The following is a 20,665-nucleotide window of genomic DNA, read 5'->3' as shown; positions in this document are numbered from 1 at the left end:
AATACGCCTTCTGGAGTGGCCCAGTCAGAGTCCTGACCTCAACCCGATTTAAAATGCTGTGGCATGACAACGAGAACAGTTCACACTAGACATCCTAAGATTATTGCTGAACTGAAACAGTTTTGTAAAGATGAATGGTCCAAAATTCCTCCTGACCGTTGTGCGGGTCTGATCCGCAACTACAGAAAGCGCTTGGTTGAGTTTATCGCTGCCAAAGGAGGGTTAACCAGCTATTAAATGCAATGGTTCAAATACACTTTCCACACTTCACTGTGAATGTTTACACAGTGTGTTCAATAAAGACGTAAAAACGTATAATTGTTTGTGTGTTATTAGTTTAAGCAGACTGTGTTTGTTGTTGTGACTTGATGAAGATCAGATAAAATGTTATGCAGAAATCCAGGTAATTCCAAAGGGTTCACATACTTTTTCTTGCCACTGTATATACAGGCTCAGTGTCAGTACCAAAATTACAATGTGCAGGGGTAGTTGAGTAACTGTTGCTTCGATGGTGATGAATTCATCTCCAACAATAATTTAAAAAAGGAATATTTTTAACAGGTGCCCTTATACTTATAGATGTTGTACTTTCACTGATTATGCAAAATAAGTTAGTTTATCTACTCTGTATGCTGAAAGTTAATTCTCCATATTTACTTCAGCTTGAAACAGGTTGACAACTTCACATTCTTAAATTCTTTGCACTAATTGGTATTTTTTTTGTAATCAGATCAGATCTGCAATAGATCTGATGTGATAAGATCTAATGTTATTGGTCAAAATACCAATTAGTGGAAAAAATATCTGAATTTGTCTGCCTGCGTAAACTCAGCCATAATGGGGTTAGATTGTGCTTGGAATATTCTCAGTAACTATTCGTTTTTATCCAACTCTTCATGATGCATACTGATATAATAGAATGTTAATACGGTTTCCCTGTTTGAATCAGTTTGGTTTCCCTGTTTGAATCAGTTTGGTTTCCCTGTTTGAATCAGTTTGGTTCCCCCTGTTTGAATCAGTTTGGATCCCCCTGTTTGAATAACACAAAACCGCACCACTACTCTCAGGAAGACGTGTCTGTCATTCTGTCATGATGTACTTTATAGTGGGAGTAATTCAGATTTAATTAAATGCAAGACAGAATGTGACAAAAAGCTATATGAGAGCATCTACCAAACTTTTAATCTATCCATTTGATTCATTGGAAATATTAATTTCACTCTACTGTTATGTATAGTGAGAGTTAGCGTTGCCGTAGTGCTTCTAGCTATTACAACGGTACTGTGTTTATATCAGAGTATCTTTGACAATTGAGCTTGTGTTATATGCTTGTATTTTCCTGTCAGTTGTGGAGGGACTGTTTTGGTTGTATTCTGTACCTGTCTTCTGCAGGCTTTATACTGGGTCTATATCAATAGCCTAAACTGTATATTTCTGGTTTAGTTGTTTATACACTGTCTGATTGGGGGGACACACAGAGTATGGTGGAGTTTCCTTTGTGATGATTGGATCTGGCTGAGATGATGCATATGATTAATCTGATGTGACTGAATGTACGTACAGTTGAAGTCGGAACTTTACATACACCTTAGCCAAATACATTTTAACTCAGTTTTTCACAATTCCTGACATTTAATCCTAGTAACAATTCCCTGTCTTAGGTCAGTTAGGATCACCACTTGATTTTAAGAATGTGAAATGTCAGAATAATAGTAGAGAGTGATTTATTTCAGCTTTTATTTCTCTCAACAAAGTCCCAGTGGGTCAGAAATTTACATACACTCAATTAGTATTTGGTAGCATTGCCTTTAAATTGTTTAACTTGGGTCAAACATTTGGGCTAGCCTTCCACAAGCTTCCCACAATACGTTGGAGGAATTGTGGCTCATTCCTCCTGATAGAGCTGGTGTAACGGAGTCAGGTTTGTAGACCTCCTTGCTCGCACACGCTTTTTCAGTTCTTCCCACAAGTTTTCTATAGGATTGAGGTCAGGGCTTTGTGATGGCAACTCCAATGCCTTGACTTTGTTGTCCTTTAGCCATTTTGCCACAACTTTGGAAGTATGCTTGGGGTCATTGTCCATTTGGAAGACCCATTTTCGACCAAGCTTTAACTTCCTGACTGATGTCTTGAGATGTTGCTACAATATATCCGCATAATTTTCCATCCTCATGAATCCATCTATTTTGTGAAGTGCACCAGTCCCTCCTGCAGCAAAGCACCCCCACAACATGATGCTGCCACCCCCAAGCTTCACAGTGGGGATGGTGTTCTTCAACTTGGAAATTGCTCCCAAGGATGAACCAGACTTGTGGAGGTCTACAAATTGAAATACATCCACAGGTACACCTCCAATTGACTAAAATTATGTCAATTAGACTATCAGAACCTTCTAAAGCCATGACATCTTTTTCTGGAATTTTCCAAGATGTTTAAATGCACAGTCAACTTAGTGTATGTAAACTTCTGACCCACTGGATTTGTGATACAGTGAATTATAAGTGAAATAATCTGTCTGTAAACAATTGTTGAAAAAATGACTTGTCATGCACAAAGTAGATGTCCTGACCGACATGCTGCCAAAACTATAGTTTGTTCACAAGAAATTTGTGGAGTCTTGTGACTTCAACTATATGTACGCATGTGTATCATCATCATTATTATAGCCAAGATAAATTATTTTATAGATATACTTCATGTGTGTTAGTCGACTTTGTGCCATTCATTAGAGAGGCCTTTTTCAATAATAAACTGTTGGATATGAAAGTTCGGTGTTTATGTTTATTGCCTGGAAAATAAGCAGATTTTCCTCCCAATTCCTGTGAGGGTCGAGGTACATTTATTCATTTGCTTTTTCAGTTGAATCACAGAAGATCCATGATGTTTTTCTTAAATGAACAACATGCCAACGTAACATGATGCTATTATAGTAGCATTATTTCATTAGCATAATTGAATAACATTAGCTGAATTGAATAAACCAGAAATCCACATACAGTGCATTCGGAAAGTATTCAGACCCTGAATGAAGCATGGTGGTGGGAGCATCATGCTGTGGGGATATTTTTCAGTGCCAGGGACTGGGTGACTAGTCAGGATCGAGGGAAAGATGAACAGAGCAAAGTACAGAGAGATCCTTGATCCTTGATGAAAACCTGCACACCTTCCAACAGGACAACGACCCTAAGCACACAGCCAAGACAACGCAGTAGTGGCTTCGGGAAAAGTCTCTGAATGCCCTTGAGTGGTCCAGCCAGAGCCCGGACTTGAACCCAATCGAACATCTCTGGAGAGACCTGAAAATAGCTGTGCACTCCCCATACGACATGACATAGCTTGAGACAATCTGCAGAGAAGAATGGGAGAAACTCCCCAAATACAGGTGCCAAGCTTGTAGCATCATACCCAAGATTCAAGGCTGTAATCACTGCCAAAGGCGCTTCAACAATGTACTGAGTAAAGGGTCTGAATAGTTATGTAAATGTGATATTTCAGTTTTTTATTTTTAATACTTTTGCAAAAGTGTCTAAAAAACTGTTTTTGCTTTGTCATTATGGGGTATTGTGTGTAGTTTGATGAGAGGGGATTTAAAAAAAAAAAGTCTAATGTAACAACATTTGGATAAAATGAAGGGTTCTGAATACTTTCTGAATGCACCCTACCTCTTAGTGAAGTGTCCACAGCAGAGCAGCTACAGGTTGCCTACTATCATGTCACAGGTTATAGTGTAGGATAGGACAGTTTACATGCTGGAAACGAGGCTTACTGCTATTGCTCTTTCCTACGGTAGAAGGCTCTTTCCTCGCTCGCCTAAATATTCAGTGCTGCAAAGAAAAGGTTCGCCCATGGCCACAGTGTATGTTCGCGACTGCACACTCCATTTCACTATCTCCGGATTTAGTGCTCTCAGGCACATGTTTATATGACCATTTGTGACTACGACTGATAACAAAACTGCGTGTTTCAGTCAATTATGAAATTAGAAGAAGACTGAATCTAAATCCAACAGGCGCTGGCTGGCAACGAGGTATTTCATTTTTCTGTCTGACGATTGATCAGAGACAGATAGAGGGGGGTATTGGGATTGGGGAAGCCAGTTAGGGAAGGGAAGGTATCCTCCATTTTAAAGGTTGTGGGGAACAATACAATAAAACACTGTTTGGGAAAGTGAGCTGTTATCAGTGACCTACATGTCAATCTGTCGCTGTTGTGAAAGTATCATTGTAGAAATTACATAATATATTGACAGGGTAGGTGTTAAATACCTAACCGGCCCGCGGTAGAATGTAAAATGTAGGCCTACATGCTCGCTACATCGTTTTCATTCAAGGCTATGCACTAGGCAAACACATTCACCTATCTATGCAGTCATCACAAAAATATACATTTTCTTGGCTCAATCTGATGCACGTGCAAATTGAATGTCAGTGAGTGATTGTTGTTGCTGTTGCTGTACTGAGTGGCTGTAATAAATAGTGTTTTGTTGGTCGTCCTTGGCAATTTGCATTCCCCAGCTTTGTAGACACGGGAGCTGTCCAGTAGCAGTGGTGCTGAAATCAACGGCTGCAGAACATTGGCCCAATGGGCTTTTCGCCGCTATCCAGTGCTGAAATTATTCCGTTTACATGTCAGTTAATTCAAGGTTTTAATAAGTGCAATTAATTACACGAGCCTTACGTTAACTAATTGTTGTAAGAGCCTAGCAAGCTACTAACCATTAGGTTAATCCGGAAGAGGTAACTGCAGTCTCAAATTGTAAAAACACATAATATTGTGTTTTTCTTCTGTAGATTAACCCCCGGACCTGACTTTGGCTTGGGCTTATCATTCGTAAGTGTGGCATTGGAACAGAACAGCATTCCTGTACTTCTATTTTGAGTTACAGTAATTCCCTCAAACATCTCAGGACAGGTTTTACATGTTCTGCCGCAGGTGGTTCTAAAACAGTTCTACCTCCTTCCATTTCCTGTCTCACCATTTCCAGGGAGTGGAGAAGTTTAAAATGTTTTTTTGTTTACAGGAGACACCATGAGGAAGTGCAGTCCCTGGACGTTTCTCCCTATCATGTACTCTCTCTTCACAGCCGCTGGACTCTGGGTTGTGTAAGTGTCTTATTTTTCCAGATCAGTTATCTCACGCACCATTCGGCTTTACAGCTGTGTGTGACTTTAACATAAATTACTTTGGTTACAGGTATTTTATAGCTGTTGAAGATGAGAAGATAACACCCCTGAGTTCAGAATACAAGTAAGGTGGAATATAAATGAAGAACGTAGAAATATGTTATTCCAGTCATTATGACCATGCACTATTTCTAAACATTAGATGCAATTTTTCACAGGCGATCTGGAACTAAATCCCCTCCATATATAAGGTACACAGCCTATGAGTACCAACCTAATTGGTTAGTGATCTTTACCTAGGATTTGTGCTTCCTGTCAATACAATTCTCTCTCTCTCAGCATTGCAGGCAATGCTCCCCCAGCCAGCTGTGTTTTTAGCCAGGTCATGAACCTGGCTGCCTTTGTAGGTAAGCCTGATGCATGTTCTCCTATCTTCTATCATATAAAGTTTACATGTACATGAAAACATATTGGACATTGTACCATAATAATGGCAGGATATGAGATGGACGATAGAGACAAGAATAGAAACAACAGGATGCATATTATAAAATGGGGAAGTACTGTCTATTGATTTGGATGGATTTACAGTCAGCAGTTCCAGCAGCAGAACATGTAATGCTCATTACAAAGTTATTGATGAGGTTAGTATTGAGCAGAAACAAAAGCCTGCACACCCTGTGGGTCCCCAGTACAAGGAATGAAATGGCTAGAGAGACTGCCAGAACAGAGAGATCCCTTATGGGTCTTCTCCTTTCAGGGTTCATCATTGGTGTCCTCAGATACCTGCAGCTGAAGCCCCGGGTCCATAAACCCTGGCTCAATATTGGCAGTCTGGTGGCCCTGTCCCTGGCCTGCTTCGGCATGACCTTGGTGGGAAACTTCCAGGTAGGAGTCGCTGGCTCTGTCCAGATTATAAACCTTCAGCCCCTAGACACTTCCCCTTTCCCAAACTTGGTCCTCGGGACCCAAAGGGGTGCACGTTTAGTTTCTTGCCCTAGCACTACACAGCTGATTCAATCAATCAACTAATCATCAAGCTTTGATTATTTGAATCAGCTGTGTAGTACTAGGGCAAAAACCAAAACATGCACCCAGGGTGGGCCCCAGGACCGAGTTTGGGAAACACTTCCTTAACCGCTAGACCAGGGCTCTCCAACCCTGTTCCCAGAGAGCTACCCCCCTGTAGGTTTTCGCTCCAACCCTGTTCCCAGAGAGCTACCCCCCTGTAGGTTTTCGCTCCAACCCCAGTTATAACTAACCCGATTCAGCTTTTCAACCAGCTAATTATTATAATTAGGTGAGCTAAATTTGGGTTGGCACGAAGGAGGTAGGCACTCCAGGAACAGGGTTGGAAAGCCCTGCCCTAGACTGTCCCTGGCGTACTTTGTAGGAGTCACTAGTCTTACACAACCCTTAGCCCCTACATACAGACCCAAAACCTCATCTTGGTTTGCAGTGATAATCAGATTTTTATCAGTGTGTGTAGCAGGGTCACAGTAATGAAATGAAACAGATAACAGCCATGTCTGTAATGTGTCTGATCCAGCTGTCAAATGACGAAGAGCTCCACAACATTGGGACGTCCATGACGTTTGGCCTGGGGACGTTGTTCTGCTGGGTGCAATCTGTCATCACCCTGAAGGTCAACCTGAGGAACGAGGGCCAGAGGGCGGGCATCCCTCGCTTCCTACTGTCAGGGGCTGTCACTGCCTGCATGCTGCTCTGTATCCTTCCTCTGGCTTGCACCAGGGACTCACGGTACAGTGAGGGCATTACTATGGGTATGTTGGCTGGATACAGCTGTAGTGGTGGAAACCTTTCACTTATTCAGTTAAATTAGTGTTTACCATGAAAGAGGAAGCCAGGAATTACGCATTTTGAAAGTACATTTTGTAAAGTGTTTGTTTGACCCTTAACCCCCACCCCGTTCAGACTTTGCCCTGATGGCGCAACGTCTTCACATGCACGCGGCGCGGGCGCAATGGGCGCTGGTCATGTTCTTCCTGGGCTTCCTCGCCACCTTTGCCATCGAGTTCAGACACTACCACTTCGAGATTGTCTGCACCGACGACCGTGATCCACCTCTCAGCCTCTCAGAAACCTTCTCCGAGGTGTCAGAGTACCAGTCGGACCAGCTATAGGGCGGCTCCAGAGGACAGAAGCAGCTATAGGGCAGCTATAGGGCGGCTCCGGAGGACAGAACCAGCTATAGAGCTTTGGCGTACTAGAAAACAGTTAGCTTGCCTGTGGTTGTCAGTTGGGGGTCATTTACAAATTAACATATTTGTAAGGGCTCCAGTTTGTCTCTGTTAGTTACTGAAGAAGAGTTAGTCAAAAACTACTGCATGTCTGCCTGTTTGAACACAGCCTGTGAACGACTGTCTTTCTACTACTACTGTACCTTGAGGTGATATTTCAAAAGCAACAAACTCTTTCCATGAGCACAAAGAAGGCATCATTATCTTTGTCAACTCATCAACAGTAACAGGGATGTTCGCTAAAAGTTGCTAAATGGTTTAATTGAAGATGGATGTGCATGAAGATGGCTGTTTTATGTAGCTGTGAGTTGTAGAAGGATAGATAACTCATCTCAGATTGATAGTGACACTACCCCACTGACCTTCCTTTCATATGAATGCAGCCAAATCCTCAATAGAATGTGTGATGGGAGTCATCACCACTCCCATTTTGATTCTTCTCATTCTACCGACAGAGGTATTCTGCTGCGTTCTCTCTATTTCCTGTCCGTCTGTCTACCTCTATTTTCAACCTAAATTAAGACAGACAACAGTTTGTGATGAAGCAAATCTCAGCTTCTCTGTGAAGATGAGTAGTACAGTAGTATTATCATCCAGGTACAATGATGCCATTTTGAACCATATCACTGTTGCACCCATTAAACACTAGTCATGGGAACCTTTTTCAGTGTTCTCTCTATTTCACATTTCTTAGTACAACACTAGGCTTTATCATTACCATTCAAGCATAACAGACAAATGCATCTTAGTGTTGTACTGCTGTTTGTTAGAACATTACAATTATATTTTACAATAAAACTTGTCTTTGCATTCTGATTGATGGACTTGTTGAGTATAGCCCAATCCTGTTTCATGTACAAAACCCGCTGTGCAGTGATGTAGCACTCAACTTCCAAGAGCCTATTTAACCATATTACAGTTAAAGAAATACAAAGTGATCAACTTAAATAGTTTTTATTTAAAATTTTGAAAAAAAGAAGCCCTGTCATGTCCCTTAAACGTGCAGTCTGCAGACTGGTACGGCTCTTAGTGCTTGTTGCCCACCACCCACCCTGTGCGTAGCCTGAATACCCGACAGTTCCTGTGTTCAACAACAGAGGAGCGTCCATCACGTGGCTCTTACCGTTCCAGTCCTTTCATTAGACCTAAGGGCAGCAGGTGCTAGGGGAAGCGGGAACTTGATAGAACAGGGCCAGTGAGTGAGTGTATTCTCCCACTCTCTGGTTGTGTTCTGTTTCTCTACCCTTCTTCTCCCTGAAGTGTGCATTCGTTACTCCCCCTCAGATTTAAAAACAATGCAAAGGTGTAATATTTATGGTGAAAACTCCCAATCATTTTTTATATCCCCAAGGGGGAGTCAATGAGCATACACTTTGGGGAGGTGAAGGGGAAAATCAGACGGCAGCATTTCTACCCCCTCCCCCTACCCTCTTCTCCAGTGTTAAGCGCTGCCATTCACTTCCAGTTGGCTGAAGGTTGTAATGAGGTTATAGTGAGACCTTTCTTCCTCTGTCAACTCCATGTTCCCTGGCCGCACCACTACAGCCACGTTCACACCAGCATCCTCCGCTGCCTTGGCCTCTGCAGGGAAGAACAAAACACACTACTGTAATATCCTCCTCTCAGTCATCCATGTTCCATGAGCTACACTAGGATCCCACAACAGCAGGCTTAGTCAAGTCCCAGTCATAGTTTAACAGAATGTTTTAAGTTAACATTCTACACAACAAAGGAAAGTAGAACATGTGACATGGAGGCCTCATGGTGGTTGTGGTCCCAGCCCCTGAGGTAACTGTATGACTCTCTATGCGTTAGCGCACCGCTACACTAACATGATGGCATCTGCATTCCCTCAGGGGGAGGCCCTCGCTGCAGTGCAGTAGAGCACTAATACAGTACTGATTTAACTCTGATACAACAGCCTTTCCAAATGCTATTCTGGATTAGTGCAGGGCTAGCTACATGGCTTTGGATATAAACATCTGGTCAATGTATCATTTCCCTTCCTTCATGTTAACCAGTAGGTTATTGGGAACATGTGTGTACATAAAACAATTCATAATATAGTCAAATAAAAAAGTTCAAATATGCCTAATTGATATTCTATAAGAAGCAGCTCTACTGGCCTAATGCTGGCTGGGTTGTTGTAGTTCAGGACAAGCCCTTTGACTAGCTAGTGGAAAAATCCACTGTTGAATTCAGAGTAACAGCTAAGGCTGGTAAGGCTTCGGCGGGTGATCCTGCTAGGTAGAAAGGCTCTGGCTCAGTCTGATTTATGTAAATGTAATTCAGTGTTAAACTAATCCGCCTGCTACAACACTTACCTCGTGTGACATCTGTCAGGAACATGATTTCTTCAGGTGGGCAGCCCATTCTCTCTGCAATCCTCACATAGCTTTTGCTTTCTACTTTAGTGCCTATGTTGGTGTCGAAGTGGCCATCAAATAACTGAAAGGAAGAGAGAATCTGAATTTAGCTGGGAGTGTATTACAATGAAGATTAGTGTGTGTTCTAAACAGTGTATAAAAGAGAAGAGTTCCTTACATCTAGTACGTCTCCCTCTACAGAGTATCCAAACAGTAGTTTCTGAGCCTCCACACTGCCAGAGGAGTAGATATAAACCTTCAGGCCCTGCCGTCTCCACCTCCTGATGGATGGAACCACGTCCTGGTACACCCTGGTTCACACACACACACACACACACACACCTTAGTAATCCTGTGTTTTCATCGGGATGAGTCATCGGGTTTGAAGGTCACATTTGGAAGAAATGCGACAGTACAATAGGACTTGATCCTCCCACAGGCGGTTTAGAAGCCATCACCTTGAGTACAATAACATAGGGCTACACATTCATGCAGGGAAGAATCTAATCTTGCAATCTGTGCACACATATCTCTGATTTATGTTAACCATGAAGTGAGATTTGCACTAAGATTGATTAAGGATTCATCCCTCCTACAATAGTACCCTCAGACAGTAGTAACCTTTAGTCATTTTCAGCAGATGCTCTTAGGTTAAGTGCCTTGCTCAAGGGCACAGATAGATTTTTCACCTAGTTGGCTCAGGGCTTCGAACCAGCGACCTTTAAGTTACAGGCCCAATGCTCTTAACCGCTAGGTTACCTGCCACCAGTAACCTCCTACATCCCCATCCGTCCAATAGAAGGAACACTCCCAGCTACTTACTCGCCTTTGATTCTCCCGGCAGCGTAGGCCGCCCTCCACATGTGTCCCTGCAGCTGTTTCAGAGCCGTGGACTTCCTGTCCGAAGCCATCTGCCACAGCACGTTGTCCACCACCTCCCTGATGGCTTTCTCCTCGTCCGTGTGCCCAGACTGGTCCAGGGAGTGCTGTGCACAAGCCCGGTGCAGACGCAGGTCCTCCTCAACCTAACATGATGACCGGGACAGGACATGGTCAATCAGGTCATGTTCATTAGGAAGCAGGGTTTGATTACACATTGACAGCGCTTGGGGTTGTCCAACATAGATATATTGAACAACATTTCTGGGGCTTGTTTGGTGCAGTGATATTTCAAGGCTGGCCTCTGCCCTCCATCAACCACCCCCATCAAGGACGGAGACAGGCAGCTCCTGGCAGACAGGAAACTGTTCATTCCAGTCAATTACATATGGAAATCACCATGCTATAATGAGAACTGATCATCGTTCTGCCTTCTCCAATTCAGTAAGCTCATTGGAGAAAAGATCTCATAGCTCAGACCTCCTGGCTGCATATCTTATTGAGGAACCTAATAATGTTCACTAATTTACTTTAAAATCAGTTTGTCTATGAATGTAGATAGCCATGAACTATGTCAGTGTCCATCAACCTCCTGGTTCTGGTCCCCCAGATGACCGATCTAGTCAGCTTTCAAGTGAAAGTTTTGATTTTAGGCAAGTTGTCCTTAAAAAGGAGTTAAATCACCTTAGTTTGCCAGTCCCTGGTGAAAAAAAAGCAGCATCCTGTAGTAGCCAGTGAATATGAATGCAGCTCTGAAAGCTTGTCTCATCTCCTGCACTCACATCATCCCATATGACTTCTATGGTCGGTAGCTAATCAAATACACCCATTATCTGTGACCTACATAGCTATATACAGTGGGACAAAAAGTATTTAGTCAGCCACCAATTGTGCAAGTTCTCCCACTTTAAAAAGATGAGGCCTGTAATTTTCATCATTAGGTACACTTCAACTATGACAGACAAAATGAGAAAAAAAATCCAGAAAATCACATTGTAGGATTTTTAATGATTTTATTTGCAAATTATGGTGGAAAATAAGTATTTGGTCAATAACAAAAGTGTATCTCAATACTTTGTTATATACACTTTGTTGGCAATGACAGAGGTCAAATGTTTTCTGTAAGTCTTCACAAGGTTTTCACACACTGTTGCTGGTATTTTGGCCCATTCCTCCATGCAGATCTCCTCTAGAGCAGTGATGTTTTGGGGTTGTTGCTGGGCAACACAGACTTTCAACTCCCTCCAAATATTTTCTATGGGGTTGAGATCTGGAGACTGGCTTCAAGGCCACTCCAGGACCTTGAAATGCTTCTTACGAAGCCACTCCTTCGTTGCCTGGGCGGTGTGTTTGGGATCATTGTCATGCGGAAAGACCAAGCCACGTTTCATCTTCAATGCCCTTGCTGATGGAAGGAGGTTTTCACTCAAAATCTCACGATACATGGCCCCATTCATTCTTTCCTTTTCACGGATCAGTCGTTCTGGTCCATTTGCAGGAAAACAGCCCCATGCTTCTCAGTAGGTATGGTGTTCTTTGGATGCAACTCAGCATTCTTTGTCCACCAAACACGACGAGTTGAGTTTTTACCAAAAAGTTCTATTTTGGTTTCATCTGACCATATGACATTCTCCCAATCTTCTTCTGGATCATCCAAATGCTCTCTAGCAAACTTCAGAAGGGCCTAGACATGTACTGGCTTAAGCAGGGGGACATGTCTGGCACTGCAGGCTTTGAGTCCCTGGCGGCGTAGTGTGTTACTGATGGTAGGCTTTGTTACTTTGGTCCCAGCTCTCTGCAGGTCATTCACTAGGTCCCCCATGTGGTTCTGGGATTTTTGCTCACCGTTCTTGTGATCATTTTGACCCCACGGGGTGAGATCTTGCGTGGAGCCCCAGATCGGGAGAGATTATCAGTGGTCTTGTATGTCTTCCATTTCCTAATAATTGCTCCCACAGTTGATTTCTTCAAAGCAAGCTGGTTACCTATTGCAGATTCAGTCTTCCCCTGGTGCAGGTCTACAATTTTGTTTCATGTGTCCTTTGACAGCTCTTTGGTCTTGGCCATAGTGGAATTTGGAGTGTGACTGTTTGAGGTTGTGGAAAGGTGTATTTTATACTGATAACAAGTTCAAACAGGTGCCATTAATACAGGTAACGAGTGGAGGACAGAGGAGCCTCTTAAAGAAGAAGTTACAGGTCTGTGAGAGCCAGAAATCTTGCTTGTTTGTAGGTGACCAAATACTTATTTTCCACCATAATTTGCAAATAAATTTATTAAAAATCCTACAATGTGATTTTCTGGATTTTTCCCCCTCATTTTGTCTGTTATAGTTGAAGTGTACCTAATGATGAAAATTACAGGTCTCATCTTTTTAAGTGGGAGAACTTGCACAATTGGTGGCTGACTAAATACTTTTTTGCCCCACTGTATGTATTAGAGGTCGACCGATTAATCGGAACGGACGATTAATTAGGGACGATTTCAAGTTTTCATAATCGGAAATCGTCTTTTTTTACACTTTTATTTAACTAGGCAAGTCAGTTAAGAACACATTCTTATTTTCAATGACGGCCTAGGAACGGTGGGTTAACTGCCTTGTTCAGGGGCAGAAAGACAGATTTTTACCTTGTCAGCTCCGGGATTCAATCTTGCAACCTTACAGTTAACTAGTCCAACGCTCTAACCACCTGCCTCTCATTGCACTCCACGAGGAGCCTACATGTTACGCGAATGCAGTAGAAGCCAAGGTAAGTTGCTAGCTAGCATTAAACCGAACTACTTCCGGGTTGGAGCGAGCCGGTCGCATCCGCGCTTCGGTCTGCAGGTTGTATAACTTTTTCATTACATTTCATTACATTTCATTATAGTACAACGGTCTGATTTGTCTAATCTTAGCAATTTCTTCTTAGCTAGCTACATAGTCGTCGTTGTATCAAAGATAATTGCGTAATTATCGTATTTCGTCGTCCTCCTATCTGCCCAACACGTTCACCGTCTACCGTAGCACTGTAGTAACTATCACACTCAACTGAACGACTTGATTAGTGTAGTATTAGCTAGCTACATAGTTGTCTTTGCTGTCTTCGTATCCAAGATAATTGTGTAGTTTAGAGTGTGTAGTCTTAGAGTGATTATCTTAATTTACCGAGGTTAGCTAGCCAGCTATTTTGTCGTCCTTAACGTAGGAGACACTCCTAGCTAGCCAACAGCCAGCCAACGTCTACTGAATAGAACTTTCGCATTCGGTCGCATTCCGCTTCGCTCCACAGGTAGTATCACATTTTCATTTCATTTCATTACAGTCCCAACGGTGTGATTTGTTTGATCGTAGCTAGCTACATAGCTAGCTACATAGCCGTCTTTGTTTCAAAGATAATTGTGTAGTCTAGAGCGATTTTCTAGGTTAGCTAGCCAGCTATTGTCGTTCTCCTAACGCAACGTAACGTAACCAACACTGCTAGCTAGCCAGCTAGCCCCTAAAAGCAGCATTGTAGAAACTTCACACTCAACGGAACGACTTGATTAGGGTAGTGTCAACAACGCAGCTAGCCTACCTCAGCAGTACTGTATCATTTTAATAATTTTAGTCAATTAGATTCTTGCTACGTAAGCTTAACTTTCTGAACATTCGAGACGTGTAGTCCACTTGTCATTCCAATCTCCTCTGCATTAGCGTAGCCTCTTCTCTAGCCTGTCAACTATGTGTCTGTCTATCCCTGTTCTCTCCTCTCTGCACAGACCATACAAACGCTCCACACCGCATGGCCGCGGCCACCCTAATCTGGTGGTCCCAGCGCGCACGACCCACGTGGAGTTCCAGGTCTCCGGTAGCCTCTGGAACTGCCGATCTGCGGCCAACAAGGCAGAGTTCATCTCAGCCTATGCCTCCCTCCAGTCCCTCGACTTCTTGGCACTGACGGAAACATGGATCACCACAGACAACACCGCTACTCCTACTGCTCTCTCTTCGTCCGCCCACGTGCTCTCGCACACCCCGAGAGCTTCTGGTCAGCGGGGTGGTGGCACCGGGATCCTCATCTCTCCCAAGTGGTCATTCTCTCTTTCTCCCCTTACCCATCTGTCTATCGCCTCCTTTGAATTCCATGCTGTCACAGTTACCAGCCCTTTCAAGCTTAACATCCTTATCATTTATCGCCCTCCAGGTTCCCTCACAGAGTTCCTCAATGAGCATGATGCCTTGATAAGCTCCTTTCCTGAGGACGGCTCACCTCTCACAGTTCTGGGCGACTTTAACCTCCCCACGTCTACCTTTGACTCATTCCTCTCTGCCTCCTTCTTTCCACTCCTCTCCTCTTTTGACCTCACCCTCTCACCTTCCCCCCCTACTCACAAGGCAGGCAATACGCTCGACCTCATCTTTACTAGATGCTGTTCCTCCACTAACCTCATTGCAACTCCCCTCCAAGTCTCCGACCACTACCTTGTATCCTTTTCCCTCTTGCTCTCATCCAACACTTCCCACACTGCCCCAACTCGGATGGTATCGCGCCGTCCCAACCTTCGCTCTCTCTCCCCCGCTACTCTCTCCTCTTCCATCCTATCATCTCTTCCCTCTGCTCAAACCTTCTCCAACCTATCTCCTGATTCTGCCTCCTCAACCCTCCTCTCCTCCCTTTCTGCATCCCTTGATTCTCTATGTCCCCTATCCTCCAGGCCGGCTCGGTCCTCCCCTCCCGCTCCGTGGCTCGACGACTCATTGCGAGCTCACAGAACAGGGCTCCGGGCAGCCGAGCGGAAATGGAGGAAAACTCGCCTCCCTGCGGACCTGGCATCCTTTCACTCCCTCCTCTATACATTTTCCTCCTCTGTCTCTGCTGCTAAAGCCACTTTCTACCACTCTAAATTCCAAGCATCTGCCTCTAACCCTAGGAAGCTCTTTGCCACCTTCTCCTCCCTCTTGAATCCTCCTCCCCCTCCTCCTCCCTCTCTGCAGATGACTTCGTCAACCATTTTGAAAAGAAGGTCGACGACATCCGATCCTCGTTTGCTAAGTCAAACGACACCGCTGGTTCTGCTCACACTGCCCTACCCTGTGCTCTGACCTCTTTCTCCCCTCTCTCTCCAGATGACATCTCGCGTCTTGTGACGGCCGGCCGCACAACAACCTGCCCGCTTGACCCTATCCCCTCCTCTCTTCTCCAGACCATCTCCGGTGACCTTCTCCCTTACCTCACCTCGCTCATCAACTCATCCCTGACCGCTGGCTACGTCCCTCCCGTCTTCAAGAGAGCGAGAGTTGCACCCCTTCTGAAAAAAACCTACACTCGATCCCTCCGATGTCAACAACTACAGACCGGTATCCCTTCTTTCTTTTCTCTCCAAAACTCTTGAACGTGCCGTCCTTGGCCCTCCCGCTCTCCCGCTATCTCTCTCAGAATGACCTTCTTGATCCAAATCAGTCAGGTTTCAAGACTAGTCATTCAACTGAGACTGCTCTTCTCTGTATCACGGAGGCGCTCCGCACTGCTAAAGCTAACTCTCTCTCCTCTGCTCTCATCCTTCTAGACCTATCGGCTGCCTTCGATACTGTGAACCATCAGATCCTCCTCTCCACCCTCTCCGAGTTGGGCATCTCCGGCGCGGCCCACGCTTGGATTGCGTCCTACCTGACAGGTCGCTCCTACCAGGTGGCGTGGCGAGAATCCGTCTCCTCACCACGTGCTCTCACCACTGGTGTCCCCCAGGGCTCTGTTCTAGGCCCTCTCCTATTCTCGCTATACACCAAGTCACTTGGCTCTGTCATAACCTCACATGGTCTCTCCTATCATTGCTATGCAGACGACACACAATTAATCTTCTCCTTTCCCCTTCTGACGACCAGGTGGCGAATCGCATCTCTGCATGTCTGGCAGACATATCAGTGTGGATGACGGATCATCACCTCAAGCTGAACCTCGGCAAGACGGAGCTGCTCTTCCTCCCGGGAAGGACTGCCCGTTCCATGATCTCGCCATCACGGTTGACAACTCCATTGTGTCCTCGTCCCAGAGCGCTAAGAACCTTGGCGTGATCCTGGACAACACCCTGTCGTTCTCAAATAACATCAAGGCGGTGGCCCGTTCCTGTAGGTTCATGCTCTACAACATCCGCAGAGTACGACCCTGCCTCACACAGGAAGCGGCGCAGGTCCTAATCCAGGCACTTGTCATCTCCCGTCTGGATTACTGCAACTCGCTGTTGGCTGGGCTCCCTGCCTGTGCCATTAAACCCCTACAACTCATCCAGAACGCCGCAGCCCGTCTGGTGTTCAACCTTCCCAAGTTCTCTCACGTCACCCCGCTCCTCCGCTCTCTCCACTGGCTTCCAGTTGAAGCTCGCATCCGCTACAAGACCATGGTGCTTGCCTACGGAGCTGTGAGGGGAACGGCACCTCAGTACCTCCAGGCTCTGATCAGGCCCTACACCCAAACAAGGGCACTGCGTTCATCCACCTCTGGCCTGCTCGCCTCCCTACCACTGAGGAAGTACAGTTCCCGCTCAGCCCAGTCAAAACTGTTCGCTGCTCTGGCCCCCCAATGGTGGAACAAACTCCCTCACGACGCCAGGACAGCGGAGTCAATCACCACCTTCCGGAGACACCTGAAACCCCACCTCTTTAAGGAATACCTAGGATAGGATAAAGTAATCCTTCTCACCCCCCCCCCCCTTAAAAGACCTAGATGCACTATTGTAAAGTGGCTGTTCCACTGGATGTCATAAGGTGAAAGCACCAATTTGTAAGTCGCTCTGGATAAGAGCGTCTGCTAAATGACTTAAATGTAAATGTAAACTTATCTTATAAAAAAATCTATCAATCATAATCACTAGTTAACTACACATGGTTGATATTACTAGTTTATCTAGCGTGTCCTGCGTTGCATATAATCGATGCAACGCAGGGGGATGATTTAACAAAAGCACATTTGCGAAAGAAGCACAATCGTTGCACAGCTGTACCCAACCATAAACACCAACGCCTTTCTTAAAATCAGTACACAGAAGTGTATATTTTTTAAACCTGCATATTTAGCTAAAAGAAATCCAGGTTAGCAGGCAATATTAACCAGGTGAAATTGTGTCACTTCTCGTGTTCATTGCACGCAGAGTCAGGGTATATGCAACAGTTTGGGCCGCCTGGCTCATTGCGAACTAATTTGCCAGAATTGTACGTAATTATGACATAACATTGAAGGTTGTACAATGTAACAGGAATATTTAGACTTAGGGATGCCACCCGTAGATAAAATACCGAACGGTTCTGTATTTCATTGAAATAATAAAAGTTTTGTTTTCAAGATGATAGTTTCCGGATTCGACCATATTAATGACCAAAGGCTCATATTTCTGTGTGTTATTATGTTATAATTAAGTCTATAATTTGATAGAGCAGTCTGACTGAGCGATGGTAGGCAGCAGCAGGCTTGTAAGCATTCATTCAAACAGCACTTCCGTGCGTTTTGCCAGCAGCTCTTGGCAATGCTTCAAGCATTGAGCTGTTTATGACTTCAAGCCTATCAACTCCAAAGATTAGGCTGGTGTAACCGATGTGAAATGGCTAGCTAGTTAGCGGGGTGCGCGCTAATAGCGTTTCAAACGTCACTCGCTCTGAGACTTGGAGTAGGTGTTCCCCTTGCTCTGAATGGGTAACACTGCTTCGAAGGTGGCTGTTGTCGATGTGTTCCAGATAGGAGCGAGGAGAGGGACGGAAGCTATACTGTTACACTGGCAATACTAAAGTGCCTATAAGAACATCCAATAGTCAAAGGTATATGAAATACAAATGGTATAGAGAGAAATAGTCCTATAAATACTATAATTACAACCTAAAATCTCTTACCTGGGAATATTGAAGACTCATGTTAAAAAGGAACCACCAGCTTTCATAAGTTCTCATGTTCTGAGCAAGGAACTTAAACGTTATCTTTTACATGGCACATATTGCACTTTTACTTTCTTCGCCAACACTTTGTTTTTGCATTATTTAAACCAAATTGAACATGTTTCATTATTTGAGGCTAAATTGATTTTATTGATGTATTATATTAAGTTAAAATAAGTGTTCATTCAGTATTGTTGTAATTGTCATTATTACACAAAAAAAAAGAAGGTCCAATTAATTGGTATCGGCTTTTTTTGGTCCTCCAATAATCGGTATCGATGTTGAAAAATCACATATATATATATATATATATATTTGTGCTAAACCAAAACCAAAACCCACTGGATTACAGCAAACAATGAAAACACAGGAAATCTCAAATCCATGTAGGCCTCGCTCTTTAGAAAAAAATAAAAACATTGTTTAAATATTTTAAAACAGGCGACAATAATAGTTAACTACACGAGATGAGGTTGCTATGGCTGTTGACACCAAACTCTGAACAGCAGTCGTTTAATGTACTAATCTGTACTAATCATACCACACAAGCAATCATTAACTGGTTCAACAAATCAAAATGTACAGGTTTTCAACCTAAATTAATGCATGGGTGTTGCATATTCTGTCTGATATTGTGTGCAGTCACTGCTGACTGGTCATCATTGTCCACGGTTTGCAGCAAACCAGTTACCTGTTTCTTAAGGAGATGCACGTCTTGTTTGCATTCATCTTCTTCCCAGTGCGCCGACAGATACTCCTCGAGATGATCTTTGATGTATGGGAATAAAATGTCCTATAGTAGAGAAATAGCACCGTTATCATGTAGCTAGTTAACAGTCAAACCATCGGTCTACCAAAAGAAACACCACAAAAGCCATGCATATGTCTCGGTTTGTTGTCCTAGCTACCTTTACAAACGTTATTGGTGTCGTAGTTCCTTCAATATCCAGCAAAAGTGCGGTAGTGTTTTCAGGGATTGAAACACTGGCCATTTTCCTGTCTGAAGCCGTCTACTGTAGTTAGTAGCTAACTGTTAGCTTGGCTACCTAACGTTACCCCGCTACACAGGCTGGAGAAAAGCGAGCAAACCCTAACAGGGGATTACCAATTACTTTCCAAATATATATATAGTTTTAGGTTACGTTTCAATTAGCTATTGTTGGGTAGAGCAGACTCGTCAGCACACATAAAGCAGCCAGACCCATTGAACGTGCTCAAGAGCAAAGAAAGTCTTCTGTTTCCAGGAAGGCGTGATAATGACGACCACGAGGGTAAAGCACTGCTACTTATAAAATGTTAAATGACAAAACCAAACATTTAGCTAGGTTAGGAAAATAAAAAAGGACAGTGTGCTGCAATATCATAACATTGCCCATTTCGCTACAATAGTTGTATTTACTGGTGGGTGGGGCACAGGCCATGCGCAGTCGAATGTCCCATTCCACATATTCTAGAATGTGTGAAGCGTTGCATAACCATATCAAGAGATTCTCTGCTCTGTCGTAGCTAATTATAAGGCCAGTGTTTGGGCACAACATGTGTACAGTGCTTTCAATATCTTTGGCTGGTACTGTATGAGTATGACCGGTGTGAAATGGCTAGCTAGTTAGTAGAGCGCTAGTAGTACTTTATAAAAAAAACTTCGTTAGTAGCGTTTAAATCGGTGACGTCACTCACCCTTGAGACCTTGAAGTAGTTTCCCAGACCGCGGCTTTGGTGGCGACATAGGCAACGATGCTTCGAGCGCCACTGTCTGAAAAGTAAACCTAGATGGCGACAGAGCCACATGCGTTTGCGCAGATATCATACTCTCCTGGGTAAATATTACAGTATCTGACAGAAGTGTTTGCAGAGATGTTTGAAACCTCTGTTCAGTCTCTTTGGTGTTTGTTGATAATAATGGAAATCATATGCAGTATTTCGTTTTGAGTAAACAAAAAGGTCATTTACTGTGTTGCTTTTAATTTTCGAACCATAATGAAGAAAATAAAATCAGAGATTTTAGAATAAATTGACATTGGTAAAATTGTATTAAACCCAGGAAGTTGTTTGTAATGATGATCATCTGTGATCAGCTGTAACATTACCAATCAGTAATTTCCGTAAAAAAGTGCTTGTAGCAAAGACAACAGCGCCTCCCCCACTGAGCCGCCT

At 43.8% G+C, this 20,665-nt stretch overlaps 2 protein-coding genes across 3 annotated transcripts; one reads left to right on the top strand and one right to left on the bottom strand.

Annotated features, from left to right (window-relative positions):
* The first annotated feature begins 3,753 nt into the window (after nt 1-3,753).
* Nucleotides 3,754-8,200, top strand: tmem150c (transmembrane protein 150C). Its single transcript, XM_029628436.2, has 9 exons — nt 3,754-4,027; nt 4,791-4,830; nt 5,021-5,102; nt 5,194-5,247; nt 5,342-5,374; nt 5,463-5,530; nt 5,884-6,011; nt 6,673-6,850; nt 7,059-8,200. Exons 3-9 carry the CDS (start codon nt 5,029-5,031, stop codon nt 7,265-7,267), a joined length of 744 nt encoding a protein of 247 aa, XP_029484296.1. The 5' UTR covers nt 3,754-4,027; nt 4,791-4,830; nt 5,021-5,028; the 3' UTR covers nt 7,268-8,200.
* Nucleotides 8,201-8,322: 122 nt separating this feature from the next.
* LOC115105928 (enolase-phosphatase E1-like) lies at nt 8,323-20,573 on the bottom strand. Of its 2 annotated transcripts, none has more exons than XM_029628434.2 (6): nt 20,189-20,573; nt 19,203-19,304; nt 10,573-10,775; nt 9,929-10,061; nt 9,709-9,832; nt 8,323-8,965 (listed from the first exon to the last, which is right to left on the bottom strand). In XM_029628434.2, the coding sequence occupies exons 1-6, from the start codon at nt 20,297-20,299 to the stop codon at nt 8,826-8,828; spliced, it is 813 nt and encodes a 270-aa protein (XP_029484294.1). In that variant the 5' UTR covers nt 20,300-20,573; the 3' UTR covers nt 8,323-8,825. The 2 variants fall into 2 exon arrangements, with proteins under 2 accessions (XP_029484294.1, XP_029484295.1); XM_029628435.2 differs by lacking the exon at nt 20,189-20,573 and adding an exon at nt 19,420-20,157.
* Between the last annotated feature and the right edge of the window lie 92 nt (nt 20,574-20,665).

Source organism: Oncorhynchus nerka, linkage group LG22 (genome assembly GCF_034236695.1).
Source record: "Oncorhynchus nerka isolate Pitt River linkage group LG22, Oner_Uvic_2.0, whole genome shotgun sequence".
In the NCBI taxonomy this organism is placed as follows: Eukaryota; Metazoa; Chordata; class Actinopteri; order Salmoniformes; family Salmonidae; genus Oncorhynchus; species Oncorhynchus nerka.
The sequence above is the reverse complement of the archived record's forward strand: the minus strand, read 5'-3'. Positions and strand labels throughout refer to the sequence as shown.

What these genes read in the sequence shown, in the direction of transcription:
- tmem150c (XM_029628436.2), top strand. Translation starts at nt 5,029, where the DNA reads ATGAGGAAGTGCAGTCCCTGGACGTTTCTCCCTATCATGTACTCTCTC. An exon ending in GCCGCTGGACTCTGGGTTGT is followed by an intron (nt 5,103 to 5,193) that starts GTAAGTGTCTTA and finishes CTTTGGTTACAG; the next exon opens with GTATTTTATAGCTGTTGAAG. An exon ending in AAATCCCCTCCATATATAAG is followed by an intron (nt 5,375 to 5,462) that starts GTACACAGCCTA and finishes TCTCTCTCTCAG; the next exon opens with CATTGCAGGCAATGCTCCCC.
- LOC115105928 (XM_029628434.2), bottom strand. Translation starts at nt 20,299, where the DNA reads ATGTGGCTCTGTCGCCATCTAGGTTTACTTTTCAGACAGTGGCGCTCG. An exon ending in ACTACTTCAAGGTCTCAAGG is followed by an intron (nt 19,305 to 20,188) that starts GTGAGTGACGTC and finishes TCTCTACTATAG; the next exon opens with GACATTTTATTCCCATACAT. An exon ending in CCTGACAGATGTCACACGAG is followed by an intron (nt 8,966 to 9,708) that starts GTAAGTGTTGTA and finishes TCTTCCCTGCAG; the next exon opens with AGGCCAAGGCAGCGGAGGAT.